At 35.1% G+C, this 20,133-nt stretch overlaps 2 protein-coding genes across 4 annotated transcripts in view; one reads left to right on the plus strand and one right to left on the minus strand.

The window, feature by feature from the left end:
• mv (lysosomal-trafficking regulator mauve) overlaps nucleotides 1-3,330 on the plus strand; it is a 120,815-nt gene extending 117,485 nt beyond the window's left edge. The window contains exon 51 of one of the 2 annotated variants that reach the window (XR_011333988.1): nucleotides 3,198-3,330. The gene's annotated coding sequence lies outside the window, so the exon portion shown is untranslated. Of the gene's footprint in view, nucleotides 1-1,021; nucleotides 1,158-3,197 lie in introns of those variants that run through there. The other variant, XR_011333989.1, reaches the window with a different exon arrangement.
• Nucleotides 3,331-4,488: 1,158 nt separating this feature from the next.
• On the minus strand, nucleotides 4,489-19,711 carry LOC138706407 (radial spoke head 1 homolog). 2 transcript variants are annotated; one of them, XM_069835675.1, is made up of 5 exons: nucleotides 19,388-19,707; nucleotides 16,524-16,743; nucleotides 11,246-11,472; nucleotides 8,316-8,694; nucleotides 4,489-4,918 (listed from the first exon to the last, which is right to left on the minus strand). In XM_069835675.1, exons 1-5 carry the CDS (start codon nucleotides 19,445-19,447, stop codon nucleotides 4,848-4,850), a joined length of 957 nt encoding a protein of 318 aa, XP_069691776.1. In that variant the 5' UTR covers nucleotides 19,448-19,707; the 3' UTR covers nucleotides 4,489-4,847. The 2 variants fall into 2 exon arrangements, with proteins under 2 accessions (XP_069691776.1, XP_069691774.1); XM_069835673.1 differs by lacking the exon at nucleotides 4,489-4,918 and having other exon boundaries at nucleotides 7,937-8,694; nucleotides 19,388-19,711.
• Between the last annotated feature and the right edge of the window lie 422 nt (nucleotides 19,712-20,133).

Here is a 20,133-nt window from a genome sequence, read left to right on the forward strand (position 1 = left end):
CGAAAACATTAACTCCATAGGAGCTGCTATGTGTGTAGCCTTAACATTTTGCCCATTGTCATGCAATTTCACTTGGCTTGAACACTAGTGTCCCAAGCTTCTTCATAATGATCTACAGATGCATCACACAAAATTCAGGTGGTATAAGCATTAAAGAAAGGTGATCAAGTCAATCATATTAATTTTTTTCGCCAACTCTTGCATTTCATGAACATTAACGAAAACGCTATTCATAGTACACTAGAGTCGACTGCAATTCAGAAGGTGGTAGTCTGCTAGCGTTTGCATCAAGAGAGACAGATAGAGAGAGCAAGGCAGCGTACAACATTGCTACATCATACTGCAATACAAATAGCACAGGAGAGAATTTAAATTATCAAAAGACAATAATGACCTTAGCCATTGATTACTGTAAGCATGACACCAAACAAATCCTCTCTCCTTCACTAACAATATTTTTTGCACTGTTCTCAATCCCACACCACATGCTTCTGCAGTCGTTTCTTGTGTGTTGGCAACGTTGCAGCCAGCATCAAGATGGCCGGCAGCGTTCTGCTCGTCAACGTTTTTAAAATAATTATACATCTTAAAACTATTTTTCGCGCCTGCCTCTGCAATACTTGTCTTTTTACAGTCTCTTCTTCCATTTATTTATCTTACACACGCAGTATATGTTAGTTTTATTATTCAATGAATTGAAATGCTCACATGTGAACAAACGAACTCAGGAAGTACTTGTTACAGACTGATTCCAATTGGTTCTACTGTACAAGCTTGTGACGTCACATACCAGAAATGCTACAGCACATATAGCAGTTGACCGCCTTCCGAAATACTGTCTAGTCTAATAATGAGCAATGAAGTGCACTTCCATCTAAATATGTTAACAAACAAAACTTTCGGTACCTTTACTGTGCAGTAACCAACCCTCATTAAATGCATCAGAAACCATTGCATAATGCCGAAGTCACTATGATGTACAGTAGCATCCTTTGGAATCATCAGTCCTTATTTCTTTTAGGATAATAATGGGAATGAAGCTGTGTTGGATGGAGAGGATGAAGAAGGAATGATGCTGAAACTGATCAGGAAGAGAAAAATGAATTGGTTGGATTACTGGTTGAGAAGAAACTGCCTACTGAAGGATGAACTGGAAGGAATGGTGAACGGGAGAAGAGTTCGGGGTAGAAGAAGGTATCGATGATAGGCGACATTAAGATATATGGATCATATGAGGAGACTCAGAGGAAGGCAGACAATAGGAAAGATTGGAGAATGCTGGGTTTGCAGTGAAAGACCTAACCTTGGGCAGAAAACTATGAATGAAATGAAATGGGAATTCTGTTACCGTCACTTCTGAGTGGTATGTCCAAATGACTGAAGAAATTTGTCTCAGATTGTGGAGAAACTTGAAATCAATGCAAGCAGGTGGTTTTAACAGGATGGAGTGACCAGTCACATGGCTAGACAATGAATTAATGCAGTCAAGCGTTTAGTGTTGAGATCACACAGTGTTACGAAGTACAATTAAATGCTATTATATGTACTTTAAGTTTAGAATAAATGTTTTCTTTTTAAACTATTAGTACCATAATTATCAAGGTTTTAAAATCGCTCATTTCATTGACTTACCATTATTCTATTCTAGATAAAGCATTACCATGCATGTCTGTTATTGCATATCACGTGATTTGAACATAGGTTTGCTAGACTCAAAATCACAATAAAGATCATTTGTCGCATGATCATGCCTTCTCTTACGGTAGTATTAGGAATAGTCACGAACTAGGTTATGTTTTCTGACCACGAAATAAAGATTTTAAATATGCTACGGACTCATAATTCGACGGATTAAGAGAGGGAGACGTGGTATTTGTAATTTACAGTGTCCATAATTTTCGGGAATGTCTAACAATTATGATAGGAGTGTAAGAATCGCATACTTACTTACTTGCAAATGGCTTTTAGGGAAGCCCACCATCGGTCCCTATCCTGAGCAAGATTAATCCAGCCCCTACCATCATATCCCACCTCCTTCAAATCCATTTTAATATTACCCTTCCACCTACGTCTTGGCCTCCCTAAAGATCTTTTCCCCTCAGGTCTTCCAACTAACACTCTATATGCATTTATGGATTCACCCATATGTGCTACATGTCCTGTGAAGCTTTTAATAGAGAAAGGAGCATCTTCTGTGAACCTCTGGAGAAAGAACTGAGGAAGAGACTAGTGAAGTGCTTTGTGTGGAGTGTCGTATTGTATGGGGCAGAAACATGGATATTACGACGAAGTGAAGAGAAGCGACTAGAAGCATTTGAAATGTGGATATGGAGGAGAATGGAACGTGTGAAGTGGACAGACAGAATAGGAAATGAAGCTGTGTTGAAAAGAGTGGGTGAAGAAAGAATAATGCTGAAACTGATCAGGAAGAGGAAAAGGAATCGGCTGGATCACTGGTTGAGAAGAAACTGCCTTCTGAAGGATGTACTGGAAGGAAGGAGAAGAGTTCGTGGCAGAAGAAGATATCAGATGATAGATGACATTAAGATATGTAGATCATATGAGGAGACTAAGAGGAAGGCAGAAAGTAGGAAAGACTGGAGAATGCTGAGTTTGCAATGAAAGACCTGCCCTTGGGCAGTACACTATGGATGAATCTATGTAATTAATTTCATTCCATAATGAATATTTTATTTATTTTTACATTATTTACTGAACACATGCTTCAATTTTCGCTCACTCTTAATCTTCAGTTTCTTGCTATGCCCAAAGTACAGGACTTTTAATCTATACGTAAGTAAACACGAGCTTTTCAAATTGTATTTCGATTTTAGTTAGTTTTTACGGTTTAAGAGTTTTGGTACAATTTGTTAATAAAGCTTTATTATACTGAAGACAGTTACCTAGTCTGCTGTTACCGGTACCAGATAAGATATCATGTCTGTGCAAAGCAAGTACATGCGCGAATATTTAATACAATTTATAACATACATGTACAAATGCATTACATGACACTATTGAATGGTACCAGTAACTTGGAGACAGAGGATCCTCTGTTTATTTTGGTATGATTATTTTGGTGGCCAATTTTAGAAATTTCACATTGTTTTTCAGTGCACCTGTCTTGTATGTTTTTCAGTGCACCTGTCTTGTGTCAATCTTGTTCATATAAAGATTTTTGCTCCAAATGACTTCAGGAATAAGTTCCAGTAACCATCTACGTAGCTCAGTCGACTGAGGAGCCTGTCACTGATCCGGAGTTGTGCTCAGGTGTGGGGTCGATTCCTGGTTGGACTGATCACCTGGCTGGGTTTCTTCCGAGGTTTTCCCCAACTGTAAGGCAAATGTCAGGTAATCAATGGCGAATCTTCGGCCTCATCTCACCAAATACCATCTCACTATTACCAATCGACACTAAATAACCTAGTAGTTCATACAGCGTCAATAAGCAATCAAGGAAAAAAAAAAAATAATAATAAATAAGTTCCAGTGCAACTTCTCTAATCGTCCTATGAGTGTGAACAAGAAGGTGGAGAGAAGGAGAACAAGGGGACTACAATAACAAGGGAATGAGGACGAGGTTGCATTATACATACATATTGCCTCGCTGTCCTCATTGAATAATCATTGAGTATAAGTAGCCATATTGTAAATATCTATTAATTTCCCGATGCCGGAACGAATTTTTCTCAAATTAATAGAGATTGCATTTTTCCGTGATGATAAATTCCCAAGTTACTCTCGAACCTAGTGAGAAGAAATAAGTATTGGATTGATGCAAACTATATTCCTAACGTTATGCAACATTAAAAAAATTACAGGTGCACAGCTTTACTGTGCTGCATTTTATTTTAGTAGGTTATTTTACTACGCTTTATCAACGTCTTTCCCATTAATTGAGCATAAATGTCATATAAATACAGCTCTTAAACATGGTGCTAGTTTCGGCCCAAGACTTTATAATAAAATTACAAACCATTTTCCAAATTTGAAATATTTTAAAATTGAAGCTTTTAAAAAAGAAATTTATAAAATTATTCATGTTTTTATTGAATATCACTGGCTTTTGTCAATTTATATTAAATGTGTATATTTCTCTCTCTCTCTCTCTCTCTCTCTCTCTCTCTCTCTCTCTCTCTCTCTTTTTTTTTTTTTTTTTCTCTTGTGTGTTATTTGTTCGTTTGAATTAAGTTACTTACTGTATTTAGTAAACTGTCCGTGTAAATTTTATGTTATATTATTGGCTAAGACCACACCGTACACGAGTCTGGCTCTTATGGTAGTGACTAGAAACATTTTAAATAAATAAATCTTAGGTTATTTAGCATCTGAATGAGATGAAGGTGATAATGCCGGTGAAATGAGTGCTGGGTCCAGCACCGAAAATTACCCAGCATTTGCTCATATTGGGTTGAGGGAAAACCCCGGAAAAAACCTCAACCAAGTAACTTGCCCAGACCGGGAATCGAACCCGGGCCACTTGGTTTCGCGGCCAGAGATTATTATAACTACAGTATATTCCTAAGTGATACAAAGTGTTAAGTATGTAATTAAGATTACATTGCATATCCACGAGCCTGCACTAAACACAGAATGTAAGTTGTGCTGGTGCATAACATCGTACCTGTAAAAGATGAACATCACAAACCTATTTGTAAATTACAAAATAAATAAAGATCTTTTTGTCTATATCATTTATTTTATTTAACATACCATGTTTGTAATTACATTCTCACTGATATAAAAATTATGATTTATCGAGCAACAAAAATTGCATCTTAACACTTGCAGTAACATTTTCCTTCATGAACTTCACTGTGCGGAAATTCAGTTTTCATTTTATTTCATCAATTTTCCTCCTCAAGAGTAGATTCGGGATTTTCACCTGCAACTTCATTTTCTGGCGGTGTTTCATCTTCTGTAAACAAAGCTGTGTAAATATTTATATTCATATTTGTGTACAGTATATGCTTTAACTCTAAACAGCTAAAGCAAAGAAAGAAGCAATTAATAAGACTAAATAAATACCATACTTCAACAAAAAAGTTTTGCTGCGGTTATAAACACAGTATGGAGTGTAATGGAAAAAAGGTTGTAGATACACTGAAGGGTAGAAGGATGGACGTAATTACCAACAACTAGGAACGAAACGAAAATACATTACATGCAGTACTTTTCTTTTTTGTGAAAAGCATACATGGACTAGAAAAAGTCAAGTCACTCTTATTCCCATGCCCTCTTGCCAGTAGCTTGTCACTGTACTCTAAACAGAAATGTATGTACACCTCGAAATGCTGTTGTTTTCTAATGCCAGGCATTTGACCTCTTTCACCCCAATATTTTTCAAAGATATTATCATGACCAGCCACTGAAGCACAGATTTTGAGGTATTCCGAATCCATTTCTTGGTTTGAGTTGCACAATGGGCAGTTAGGGGACTGATATATTCCAATTCTATGCAGGTGTTTGGCCAAACAATCATGGCCTGTTGCCAATCTAAATGCAGCAATACCTCTAAATGTTATATGATATTATGTAACGATCATTAACAGTCTTTAAAAATTATTCTTATCCATTAGTGGGTATGTGGCTTATGTCATTCAGCAAAGCATTCCCATCCAGAAAAGATGGGAAGTGGTCTAAGAGCACCAGTATGATGATTGTGATAATTAATGGAGTAAAAATCAACCACGAATACCGGTATTGTCTTTGTCCACAATAAATTACATTTAGAACCACCGAAATTCGAACCTGGGTTACCAGCGTGAAAAGCTGACATATTAGCCATTTGGCTAATAGTGTGCCTGGTGCCTCATTATGATAAGCTTGTGTAGTGGCTCCTGAAACTTTGAAACTAAAACAAGATTGACATTTAATTCCTCTTAATCCTAGAAGATCGACTCCTGCAAAATTTAGATTTGTCACATAATACAGTTGTGATGTAAAACATTTATAATAAATCAATACGAATTGAAAATTCTTTTGAAACTTTTACCTTAGTCTAACAATTTGTTCAGTAATTAGCAATAAATTGTTTTAGCACATTTTCTCACATAATTACACAACATATAATTTGAAGATGCTCCCATTTCCAGTTTATACAAAGTGTTAGGGAAATAAGAGTAAATATCTGAGTATTAGAGACAATGAAAGGAACAACAAATCCTTTATGCATTTTAAATATTTCGTAGTATTTTTAAGCACTGAAAAAAAAATCTTATTTATCTAGTTTGAATGATAATGTATTTAGGTGAATGAATTGACAAGAACTGATTCATTGACGGTTTTCACATGCAAAGGGCAATACCATTTTCTGCGGGTAGCCTCATCTTCATTCGCCTATATCAGAGAGTAAGAGGATTAATGACTTTATTGCCGAGTACTCGGCATTGATTAACAACAACAACAGATTTTAGTGAAAGCTATTATATTTTACAGCTATGCAGTCGTGCAGAAGTATTACCCATTCCCATCTTCATCAGAAGTTGCAATAATTGGAAACTGTTCTTGGTGATGAGAGTAAATTGCAAGTTTTCCGTTCTGTAGAAAATTGTATAAGTTCAACTTATGCTTCTTTAATGGTTTCATTTATTCTGAAATAATATGGGAAAATTTCATAGTCCAATATTGAGACTTGTTCTCTGAATGGGGATTGAATGAAATGAAATTACACTTGCACACATTATTATATGCAATAATCATAACATGTCTTGCATTTTTTCTGAAACCACTTAAGCATAAAATTTTTTACACATCTTTTGTTATGGTGACATCCATTTGATAATGTGATTTTTCCTTACAGCGAACTGAACACTATGTTGGGTCGTCCTCTATAATATAGTAGTTACCACTTTATTATTACATCTAAGTTTACAGATTCCCCCAGCTGAGTGCAGTGTACTTTTACAGCATAATAAAAGTGATAGATATTGTTTCCTTTGGAACAAAATGAATTTAGGGTTCCCATGCCATACATATTTGATACGTGAAAAAGACTCAATACTGACTGAGGATTCCAGACAAAATTCATCAGCCAGCTGTTCCTTGCTTCACCAAATTTCCTGTTTTTTGGACAGATGTCTCTGCAGGATAATATATCGATTGAGACCACACATGTCCTTGCAAGGCATCTAGTGAAATAGCAGAGACCTCTGACACAGTAGCGGCTGGTGGTCAAAATAATGAGTGTGCTACAATCTCTATATCGGCCTACAGTATACACTTACGTGCATTTATCTTAATTTGAGACTCGCCTAGTGACGAAATATGGAGTTCCTTCCTACTGCAGAAGTTGTCAATTACCCTGGTGTTGAACGTTAAACCCCTCCATCCTGGACATTATACTCTTTTCTATTGACAGTATTGCAAGAGCAGTGAGGCGATCCTGGGACATAGTGTTCCTTAAAAACGTTTTTATGCGTTTCAAGCAAGAAAAACATCTTTCTGGCTCAGCAGTGGTCATTGATGTTGTAACCAAAATATTTAACAACTTCGTTACTTCACAGAATGGATCCCGTGAATTGTTGGAGACTATGTTTTGTAACAATTGAACAGCCATCTATATTTCGGAAGTCGGATCTTCCGTATAGAACTCCAAGTTGTGTCTTTAACATTTTTTGTTCAGTACAGTATAGCTGTTGGCAGCAACTTCAAGTTCGCGTTCAGGAAAATTATGCAAAAAATTCGCTGTTTAACAATTTTGTTGCGTCTAGGTAGCTTAAAGATTGGAAACGATGAGTAGTTTCCTGAATTATACGGTTACATACCTCCTTGGCATCAATTTTCTGGGATTCAATTTTCCGTCGCTTGCTGATTGATTCAGGAGGTACCTCAAAAAACTGTTAGATGGCAGCAGCAGTCGAACATTTGAATTACCAAATACATTGTACATAGTTCCTCCACAAACAAGCGTTCTTTCCTTATGCTTTACTTTTGCAATCTCCAAGCTGTGTTGTGCTGAAGCTGACTACAGCACTTCCCCGCGTAAAAATAGCCAATCAGAGCAGTTATTTCAGCTTCGCACATGCGCTTTAACTGTCTACATTCTCATGTAAGTTTTGAGTAGCACAACGAACTCCGTGAGGCACCAAAGAACGAAGAGCGTCATGAACATAACAACGGGAAATTGTCAAATGGCAGATCAAATACTATGGTATTGCAAACACTTTATTTGAGCAAAAAATATCATTGTGCTGTAGCACTGTAGCACATAAGGACGGGCCGCCCCTGCTCTGACATACAATTCAGGAAACTAAGTGGACAGTTTGAGAAGGTAATGGGGCTTAGCTGGCACTTAACATAAAAAAGAACTGTACCATCTGCATCTGCTTCTTCAGTTTGAAGGAGGGATTTGTTCTCTTCCTCTTCCCAAGCTTCAGCCTTTTCTCCCTCTTCCTCTGTCTCCTCAAGCAGAGGTTCTTCCTCCTGTCCCTCCTCCTCCTCTTCAACCACGGACTCCACCGAATCTGTAATCTGCACGGGCTTGGCCTCGGGAGGCATCAAGTCAGGATCGTACTTGGTGATGTTCTGGACGTGCCAGATGGGCACCACGCCCTTGGGTAGGGTCTGTTCCTCCTGTGCCTCGTCCTCCAGGGACTCCGGCATCACGTACGTGAATTCTGGGTCTTTGACATGCAAGTAGCTGCCATGCTGCATCAGATCAGGCTGGAATATGTACACGCCTCGCCCCTTCGGCTGCAACATATACAGTATGAAAATTAATGCAATGCAGAGGCCTACTTGTGCCATTCCGTTTTAATTACATGGAGAATAAATGCAGTCATAGTGAAAAAATACAGTAATTAATAGTTAACTTCATATTACTTTAAGCATAAATGTTTTGTTCGTGGTATATTTTATAGGTGGTTGCTGTTAACTTATGTCTATAAATTTTACGTTCTGAAAACAGCCTTCAAATCATGCAACACAGATTTAACACGACGGGATGAATTAAGTAACGAAATAAAATAAATTACTGAAAAAAAAAGCCATGTTAACCAAGTGTAAACATCGAGCCAACATTTCAGCTTCTCTTTCATTTCCATCGAGGTGTGAACCTTGCAGGTTGAGAAGTGATATTCTTTCATTTGTAACTTTTTCAAATGATTGTGGCAATGTACTTTCTACAGCGAGTCAAATTTAAGGGGCCATGTTATGGAATCTCTATACTTGTCCACAACTGAATCATTTAACAAGGACGTTGAAGTGCCAGCGTGTTGATGCTCCTCCTAATTTCAATGTAAAGTAATTTCAAGAAAATCTTTAATCAATTGGGTTACTAGTCATGATTGTACAGTAGTGGCAAAAAAACCGGACCGATCCTTGTAGCTGATTTCAGAGCCTTGTTCACTCCAGAGCACGATAGACTGGTAACTAAGACTTTCACAGTTCGAATCTTGCCTGAGAAGGAAACTTTTTTTGTTCCTCATTCAAATTTATTCCCAATACTTTTCGATTGCAGCGATATTTTACTACTTAATTAACTTATTATTCCCAGAACATAAATTTTACCAGCAATCGAAAAGTATTGAGAATAAATTTGAATAAGGAACAAAAAAAAAGTTTCCTTCCCAGGCAAGATTCGAACCACGAAAGTCTTAGTTACCAGTCTATCGTGCTCTGGAGTGAACAAGGCTCTGAAATCAGCTACAAGGGTCGGTTTTTTTTTGCCACTACTGTACATTGTCGAGAAACGAAACATCTGTAACCATACGTTTGACAGAGTGGAGAATGGATCATACACCTTTATTTTCGATAGAAAACATGTAAATTATATGCATACACACTAATCTGGAAACTACCACTAACAATGCCATGTATTAAGTAAGTAACCACAATTAAGTCAGTAGACTCTACTGCAATGAGGGTTGAATAGCAGAGTCTCCTTCACTCTGCATGATTAAGTTCGACAGCTCCCTGCAGCTGACTAAACTTTCGCACCATAGTGGTTGGCTTGGCTAGGTTTAGCTTATCTTTTCGAGGACTGGATCTGGTACAATTCCATACACTGAGGCTTACATTGATCCATTGTCCGCCTTTTACAGACATTTCCTATGCAGACTGGTCCCATTCCAGTCTCTACCTAACAAAAACCTGTTGACGGATGGTGAGTGAGTGGCCATATCTCAACATATGGGCAAGTCCATACACGCTGCCCTACATAAACTGGTCCCACTCTACTCTTTACCTCTCAGCTTCCTTGGGATGAGCATCCACACTATTATCATTAAGCCGACAGAACATAACTGGTTTGCATAGAAACTCTCTGTATATTGTCTGAGTCCGACAGGTGCCTTGGGTGGCATTCGTGAATCCTAATCTGACAGAGAGGCCATCCTGCCTCACCCCTGACAGTAAATAGGTCCCATCTCCAGATGAGTACCTGATAAGCTCAAGGTCTTGGAGCCACAGTTCCTTTCTATATCAGCACTGGAAACCTATACAGGTACCCCAAACCTTCAACCCAGCCTACTTTTAACTATTGCAAGTGATAGATGAAATGAGAGAGAGGTGGAAAGTGTTGGTGGAATTAAAAAGGAAAATGAGAATATCCCGAGAAAAACCTTCTGCAACATCTACTTTGTCCACCACAAATTCCATCATGACCTGGCTGGGGATCGAACCTGGGCCATCTGGATAGAAGATAAGCGCGTTAGCACTTAGCCAGAGTTGAGGTTAACATTGTAGCTGTTAGGGGTACATTTGTATAAGTTTCCAAACCAATTGAAAATAAAACAAAGTAATTTTAAGTGACATTTAAAAAGGTACACGTTAACTAAATCTGTATATAGTTTTGATGAATTTATAAATGTTTAAATTTCTTTCTTTTTTTCTCTCTTTCATGTAATTACTCTTGTTTTTATTGTGACTGGCGGAACTAATATAAATAAATGGAAATGAAATGAAATTATTTATTTGATCTTTAATCACATGTGACTTGACAATATTTTATGTCGAGTATGATACAGATGTGTTTTATTACCAAAATGTATGCCACAGATTTTCTCCACCACTATACAATCTGTTGCACAACATTGCATATCTAGCTGAAAAATGACACTGTGCTGCATCATACATGTATTATTTTCCAACAGGAAACCAACACCTTGCACAGGACACAGGACAAATGCTCAATGGTGCGAGGAGCAAGTAACCATAAAAATACCTGTAATAATTATTGATATTGATGCCTCAGTAATTCAACTATGACACTATAATATAAGTAAGAAGAAATGAGCCTTGTTACCAGATTGTTGTTCCATTCCCCATGGAATCGGTGAGAAGGGTGGATAAGCTGGCCTGGACCTTCCATCTTGCCCTGGTTCCATGTACCTAAAAAGCGTGTACCAGACTGTGCATACATATATGCACCAAGGCCGTGTCGCTTTCCCTTCATCCATGTACCCTCGTATATATCTCCATTGGGGTAATAGTATGCACCATAGCCATGTTTCATATCCCGTTTCCAGTCCCCTGCCAAAGATATAATGACGGAATTAGCAATTTTGTCCACCTTAAATATTACATCAGACCTCTGCCCCTTTGGTGAGTGAGCGAAGGCTAGACTCTAATGGCACATATGACATCAGGTGGCTCATGGTTAGCATGAACCACAGTTTGTTTCATTATTGTTGTTAAAATGTTATTTTCATATTTGTAGATTTGTTTTTTTCTAATTATATTCTGAGTCTTTCGAAATGACACTGATATAATGTGTACATTTACAACCCTTAACTGGTATCATGACGTCTGTGAGACATCTCCAAACTTTTCTACTGTCATCCCTCCTCCTACAAGGGTTTTTTGCTTCCTCCATTTATGTACCTTCCAGTTGAAGTATTGGTTCTGTGCTGTGAAAGTTGCACGCCCCTCGCTGTGTTTGACCTTGAGTAAGTGCGTAGTAAAATCGACATGCGGTCTCACAGACGTCATGATACCAATTTAAGGGTTACATTGCTTCCTTCATAAACACAGAAAATTAATGATTACATGAAAATCGTTATACTTAAAAGGTAAAACATAATTAAAGCGTAGCATAATATTGCACCAATCCGTCGACTTTTGACTACAAATTTTTTAGCACATTACTCTTGAATGTGTGCATGAAGCCCGAAGTAAGGAAAGAAGACAAATTCAAATGTACAGTGGTGCAACAACTTACATTGTTTGTGGAGGAGTGGGGGGTAATAATTTTGTCATGTGCAATTTTCATGACAAGTCTTGCCATAATATAATGTGATGGGGGATTAGAGCAAAATTGAATTATAAAAAAAGAAATAATTACATATTAATAAAGTTGATTTAAAATAAATGTTTTTTTAACATTATGTTAAATGTTCATTTTTATAAAGTTGATTGCAGACAATAAAAAAATATATATGTGTGTAATTTAAAATATTATTTTTATGAATTTTTAAATACTATTATAGTCACAATCATGCCATGGTATGAAAGAAAAATTTCACAACCTCGAGCGGGAATCGAACCTGCGACTTCCTCGATTCCCGCTCGAGGTTGTGAAATTTTTCTTTCAAACCATGGCATGATTGTGACTATAATAGTATTTAAAAATGCATTAATATGTCACATCAATGGACGTGTATACGTCATCAAACATCGTAAGATGAAGATTATATTATTTTTACCTTTTTTTTTTACACATCTGATAATAGCTTTAATAATTTGAACTACAATCGTATAATGAGTGATTACAAAATGCCCGATTCTGTTAAGTATATATATATATATATATATATATATATATATATATATATATATATATATATTCTTACCATCATATTACCATTGGTTTTTTTTTTTCATATGGAAACGTGCGATCTCAGAATTAGTGACAGACCTTGTCATAGCAACAGCTTAATAATAATAATAATAATAATTTGTTCGATAAATAAAAAAATAAAACCTTGCACTGTAAAACAAATTAAGCAAATAAATTAATGAACATATAGAACACGAAACATTATGTTGAGCATTTCACTTCCACAGTGTTGAAACTGCTTCTGAATTAAAATTGTTGTGATGTCTTGAATCGGAGACAAAAAGAGCATTTCGTTTTGTGTGATTGTCTCAATGGTTCGAATTTTATTATATTTATTATTATAGTAAAGAGAATTTGAAGTCTTTTTACCTCGATAAAATAAATTATAAACTTGAAATTTTGGTCACATAGAGAGGTAAAAGTATACTCTATATCTCTCAATATTTTATGAGGGTAAAACTATACTATTTACCTCTCTGAATTTTTAGGAGGTAAATCTTACCCCTTACACTTCCGTTGTTACGCCACTGCACGTGTAGAAACCAAATGTATTTGTTTCTTTTTGTGATATAAAAAAGTACTGGGTGAATAGATTGTAGAGAAATCGCAATGTGGTGACCAGCATCTCGGCCGATCCGTTTGCAGACTCCGGTTATACAGAGTGCTTGCTCTCAGTGATATGCTGTGCAGTATCGGTAATTTCACACACCATGAACTCTTAATGTAAAATACGATTAAATACATGTATGTGCTGTTGCAGTATCCTGTTGCAAAAGGCAAAAGCATGCTCCGTCTCCAACAGGATACTGGACAGCAGATAGAGCCGACCATTTTAGGGACGGACTTCACAGGGTATTCGACAATAATAATAATAATAATAATAATAATAATAATAATAATAATTTCAAGGGAAGAGAGAACAGGAATGGCATGGTGGAGATTAGGTATCTGGAGACTCAAGAATAAAAGAGGGAACGTAGAGAAGGATAAATGTCCTTTGTGTGGACTAGCTGAAGACGCAATGCATATTGTGCTAAAGTGTCAGGCAATGAATGATTTGAGACACAGTTGGGTAGATAAAAAATTTCTACAAATAAACGCTATAGAAGCTTATAAAAAAATGAATGGTCACCTTAACACCACCAATCTGCATAAATTAGGAAAATTTCTTTTTAGAGTTAAAATTAGATGGGAAGAGAAAGTCAAAGCTCTAACGGAGATGGAATTATAAATGTTGAGCAGTCACACGATAAGAAACAACGAGAAGTAGTCAATGAAGTTAACAGAATAATTCTTAAGAGATTGAGCATAAAATGAAAAAGCTAAGGTAGGAGTTTTAAATACAAGAGCTATACTTATTATTAGTTGTGTATTATTATTATTATTATTATTATTATTATTATTATTATTATTATTATTATTATTATTATTATTGTAAACAGAGGATACTTATAGGTTCAGTATGTATTAGTTTTTGTTATATTTGTATTGAGAGTGATGGCGGATTAAGAACTGGAATACATCTAATCCTCCATGATGTGAACAAAGATTGATGAAATAAATAAATAAATAATAATAATAATAATAATAATAATAATAATAATAATAATAATAATAATAATGTACGAAATGGAAATATAAACATTGGAGATTTATCCTTCGAAGAGGTGGAAAAATTCAAATATCTTGGAGCAACAGTAACAAATATAAATGACACTCGGGAGGAAATTAAACACAGAATAAATATGGGAAATGCATGTTATTATTCGGTTGAGAAGCTCTTATCATCCAGTCTGGTGTCCAAAAATCTGAAAGTTAGAATTTATAAAACAGTTATATTACCGGTTCTTCTGTATGGTTGTGAAACTTGGACTCTCACTCTGAGAGAGGAACATAGGTTAAGGGTGTTTGAGAATAAGGTGCTGAGGAAAATATTTGGGGCTAAGCGGGATGAAGTTACAGGAGAATGGAGAAAGTTACACAACACAGAACTGCACGCATTGTATTCTTCACCTGACATAATTAGGAACATTAAATCCAGACGTTTGAGATGGGCAGGGCATGTAGCACGTATGGGCGAATCCAGAAATGCATATAGAGTGTTAGTTGGGAGACCGGAGGGAAAAAGACCTTCAGGGAGGCCGAGACGTAGATGGGAGGATAATATTAAAATGGATTTGAGGGAGGTGGGGTATGATGATAGAGACTGGATTAATCTTGCACAGGATAGGGACCGCTGGCGGGCTTATGTGAGGGCGGCAATGAACCTTCGGGTTCCTTAAAAGCCATTTGTAAGTAAGTAATAATGTATTTATTTAAACTGTCAGAGCTTAGGCCACTATGCCTTCTCTTCCACCCAGTCAGACTCTAATTCATAATTATAATTATAATCAGTAGGAATATGTGATCTCCCGACCTGACCTCTTATGACTTTTATCTCTGGGAAACTCTAAAAGAAAAAGTACAGAAATAATTCACATACCCTGTAAGAAGTGAAAAATATCATCCAGAAAAACATTGCTTCCATTTCTCAATGGGAACTGCAGTGAGTGATGCGCCACTTCTTCTTAAATTGATAACAAAACAGTTTGGAGCAGGACGGCAGATAGTATTTCAGCATCTTCTTTCATAATTTTGGTCAGTGAATGACATTTTAACTGCTTATATTTATTACCAATATTTTTACTAATACTAGTTTGTAGTAAGTTGAACCACCGATACTGCGCTATGTATCACTAATAGGAAGTTATCTGCGTAAGTGAAGTCTACATATGACTCAGCTGAGAGTTGGGTGGTTGTGTTGCAGATTTTATACAATCTATTCAGCGAGTAGCACTAACATTCCTGAAACCGAATCAGAAATCTGAGTAGTTCCGGGAAATCGATATTTGAACAAATTCATCATTATGTTGTAACATCTGAACACATTAGCAACTGCCGTCACTGATATATGGTAACCATTAGATCACCAAAAACAATATGAATGCTATATATTGCCTGTTTATGATTTTTGTGAAAGTCTTACTATAGCAAGTATGAGAATTTTTACCTGACATTGGCAAAAAAAAAAAAAGAACAAAGTTGGAACTTTTTTGTATCCTTATTTAAAAATATATGTATTTATTTATTATTTTGCTAATAATTATAACATAACATATATTATATATAGAAAAAAACTTTAGCTCGCCCCTGAAAGAGAACTCGTGCTCAGGGGCGGATTCCTGAATTGAAATTAATAAGTATACAATACAATTTGTCTTATGTCTACTATGCAATTATAGTATATAAATTTAAATTTACGATTTTTCAATTTTTATAAAATCCATACATAACTTTTTTAATTTAATACTAGAACTATTAGAATTGACAAGATTAGGATATTTAAATATAAATTTGTTATATATTCTTGGGCCTAAATTACTACTATGATTAAATACTGTAACAGTGTTGCATTTTGGTTCAAACAATCTAAAAGAATTCATGCCTTTTGTTTCATAACTATGGGAATACAATTCAAAATTATTTCGATTTTTATATATGAATTTTATTAATACAATATAATAAATTTGTCTTACGTTAAGTACATTAAAGTCTAAAAACAAATTTTGAGATGGAAAATCAATAGGTTTATGAAGACATATTTTAATTATTTTCTCCTGTAATAAATAAAGTGGATTAAAATTTGATTTAAATGAGCTACCCCATCCTATAATTCCATACATAATTACCGATTGAAATAAATTACCTTCGTATTTGGAGCCATCAGGGTAGTAAAAGACACCTTCTCCATACTTCAGTCCTTTACACCACTCTCCATTGTAACGTGCGCCATTTCGAAATACATATAAACCCTTTCCATGACGTTTTCCACGTGAATACATTCCTTCATAAATGTCTCCGTTGGGTAACAAAGCTCTTCCTTTACCATGTCGTTCGTTTTTGGAATTCCTCTCTCCTACATACTCCTGCACACAAACATGATTAAATTGTTACGCTCTGACTAATGTACTTGTACAGTATTATTAGTGTTATTAATATTTACATGGCCTATATATTATATAGGGCATTTGAGAATAAGGTTCTTAGGAAAATATTTGGGGCTAAGAGGGATAAAGTTGCAGGAGAATGGAAAAACGCAGAATTGCACACATCATATTCTTCACCTGACATAATTAGAAACATTAAATCCAGTTGTTTGAGATGGGCAGTGCATGTAGTACATATGGGTGAATCCAGAAATGCATATAGAGTGTTAGTGGGAGGCCGAAGGGAAAAAGACCTTTGGGGAGGCCGAGACGTAGATGGGAGGATAACATTGAAGGAGGTAGGATATGATGATAGAGACTGGATTTATCTTACACAGAATAGGGATTGATGGCAGGCTTATGGAAGGGCGGCAATGAACCTCCAGGTTCCTTAAAAGCCATAAGTAAGTAAGTATATATTATATAACGTGAAATTTGAAAACTGCAGTTGAATGTATGTTCACATAACTAAACAAAAACTGAAAAAATCTAAATAATTAATGAGTAGGATAATGTGTGCCATTCTCTACCAAGTGGTCCGAGGTTCGAATCCCGGCATGGGTAGTGGAGGAAATTTATCTTCTGTCCACGGGACTTTGTGTTTGTTAGTTGTCTTGTGATTGTTCTATGATGTCTCTGTGGTGGCCCTGCATCATGACCAGGGAGGCCCATATTTTATGAGATGTCTAGTGTACCCCTAGCTATAGTAGTGTGTAAGTCGGACTGAAAGAGGAGATTAAGCAGAGTGAGAAAGAAAGAAAGATTAATGACAAATGAAAAATTATAGGCCTATCTGTAATATTAGATTGGTATGCATTTTAAAACTTTATTTCTTCTTCATGAGCAAAAATGACTGTTTTTAGTTAATGGAAGTGCCCTGAATCCGAATCTCTATTTAGATTTCCCGTATCACGGCAAATGTTTCTGAAAATTTAAAAATAAAAACAAAAAAATATCAAAATGGCTAAGTTCATAATTTAAAATAAATAAATAAATAAATAAATAAATATATATATATATATATATATATATATATATATACCTTTTTAACGCTATAATCTAACTTTACTGTTTCTAGTTAGTTGAAGTGTCTTGAATCCGAATCTGTATTCAGATTTTCTGTATCACGTCAGATTTTTCTGAAACTTTTAAAAATATAGATGAAAGAATGTCAAAATTGGCGAAGTTCATATATTTTATAAAATATTTTTAACGCGATGATATAACTTTGACCAATATGACTGTTTTTAGTTTAATTCAAGTCCCCTGAATCTGATTCTGTATTCAGATGTTTAGCATCACGTCAGGTTTTTCTGTATTTTTTTAAGTATTTTAATGTGATGATCTAACGTAGGCCTGTATTACTGTATTTAGTTAATTGAAGTGTCCTGAATCCGATTTTGTATTCTGATTTTCTGTATCATGTCAGATTTTTCTATAATTTTTTTAATATAAACGAAAACTTCAAAATTTAAACAAACGTTTTCATAATACGCAAATGAAGTTCATATGTTTTTGCGCATTCAAAGAAGTTTAAACACTGACTGAAAACTACAAAATAAATTACTTGTAGTGACAAAACAGGAAGACATAACTACAAATGCATTATGCAGGTTACCAACACATCTCCCTGCTTTTGTATTCTGTTCTTTGGTGGTGCATTTCAACATGATGTAACTTTAAGGACCTCTTAAGAAATTTTCTTTTCGAAAAAACAAGAAAAAAAATTGAAGAGACTTATACATACCAGCTCCGAGGAAAAGCTTATACAAATAAATGCAGAAATGTATTTTTTATAGCAGTATTTTGTATAAGGGGAGGGGGCGCAAAAAATATTGATTGATACTTTGTTTATAATTCTTATAATTCTTCATGCATATTGTTTTGTAACATTTTATGATTCTATTATGTATAAATTTAATTATGTAATAATATGTAGTGAATGATTTCAATAAATAGACGTTTTCAGGAATTTCGAAAGCCTTGTATTTCTAAAAAATTAGACGTGATGAAACGAGACTAATTGTGGGTTTTGTGAGTCCACAGTAGGGGAATGAAAAATATAAAATTTCCTGAAGCAAAATGGCTACATACCATAGTTATTAAACTTCATAATTAAGAATTTGTACACAAAATTATATATTTTCAAGTAGATATTTTTACATGCTATACACGTTACGTTTTTGGAGCTATTAAATTAGCCTTTGTATGAAGTACCAATAGCCTTATTTTGAGGATAGAAGTAACTTCGTCTTAAGTAACTGCACTTGTTAACGATTCTATAAAACTGTGGAGACAACAAAACTTGTGACACCCGTCATGAGCAGATGTAGTTAAGTGCAAGAAACAATGATAATAATAACAATAATAATAACAATAATAATAATAATAATAATAATAATAATAATAATAATAATAATAAGCCAAAAACCATACATAAGTGTTCCAATTCTGTACTTTGATTGAATGTATTTCTTTTGTAGTAACGCTTTATAATGGAATGAAATAAAGGAGAAATGAGGTCCATTTACTGCTTTGCTTTAATCTCATTTTAAACAAATACTTATAACTGTTTAATACCTACCCCAAGAGTATCTATTCCTTCGCCTCCTTCAGGATTTATCTCTACCTCCTCTTCAGCCATTATTTTTCGTTCACCAGTGTCTGAAACATTATAAGTTTTATTATAATATTTGAAACAACACTTTTTACATAATTAATCTTTTGTAATTGTATAATTCAAATATTTTTCAGCGGCAAGTATATTTCTTATCAGGAACTATATAAATTACTAAACAGTAAAGGAATTTTTAAAGCTATTTAAGCTTAGATTTCCATTTTAAAATTACATTAATTACAATGATAAAGTCATTACTAAAAAAAGAATGGCATAACAGCTCACGTGTTTGTGTTTTCGCGCTATTGTAAATCAAAGGTAATTTTGTCTTTGCCAGGCACTAGGTATCTTCTTTGCGCATATGAACTATGTTGGTAGCAATGAATTAGAAATACAGTTATCAAGAAAAAAAAAGTGGAAGTACCAGCTTCGCCAACGTAATTTTTCATAGCTAAATCTAATATGTAATAGATGGCCTAGGTAGATGGCAATAGTGAAAATAGCGGACAACATGCAATGTTTAATTTAGTCTTTACTTGTATTTTCGTAAGAGCTTATTATTGATGCACTTTATGATGTGATATTTTATCACAACTCTTTCCACATAGTGAGCACACAGTTTTCGCTTGGATCATGGAATCATGGACTGGCGACTTTTAACTGTTTTTCAGCGATAATTTTTGTATAACTTTCCTAGTGCTTAAATACGAGTT

This window comes from Periplaneta americana, chromosome 9, assembly GCF_040183065.1.
Source record: "Periplaneta americana isolate PAMFEO1 chromosome 9, P.americana_PAMFEO1_priV1, whole genome shotgun sequence".
Taxonomy (NCBI): domain Eukaryota; kingdom Metazoa; phylum Arthropoda; class Insecta; order Blattodea; family Blattidae; genus Periplaneta; species Periplaneta americana.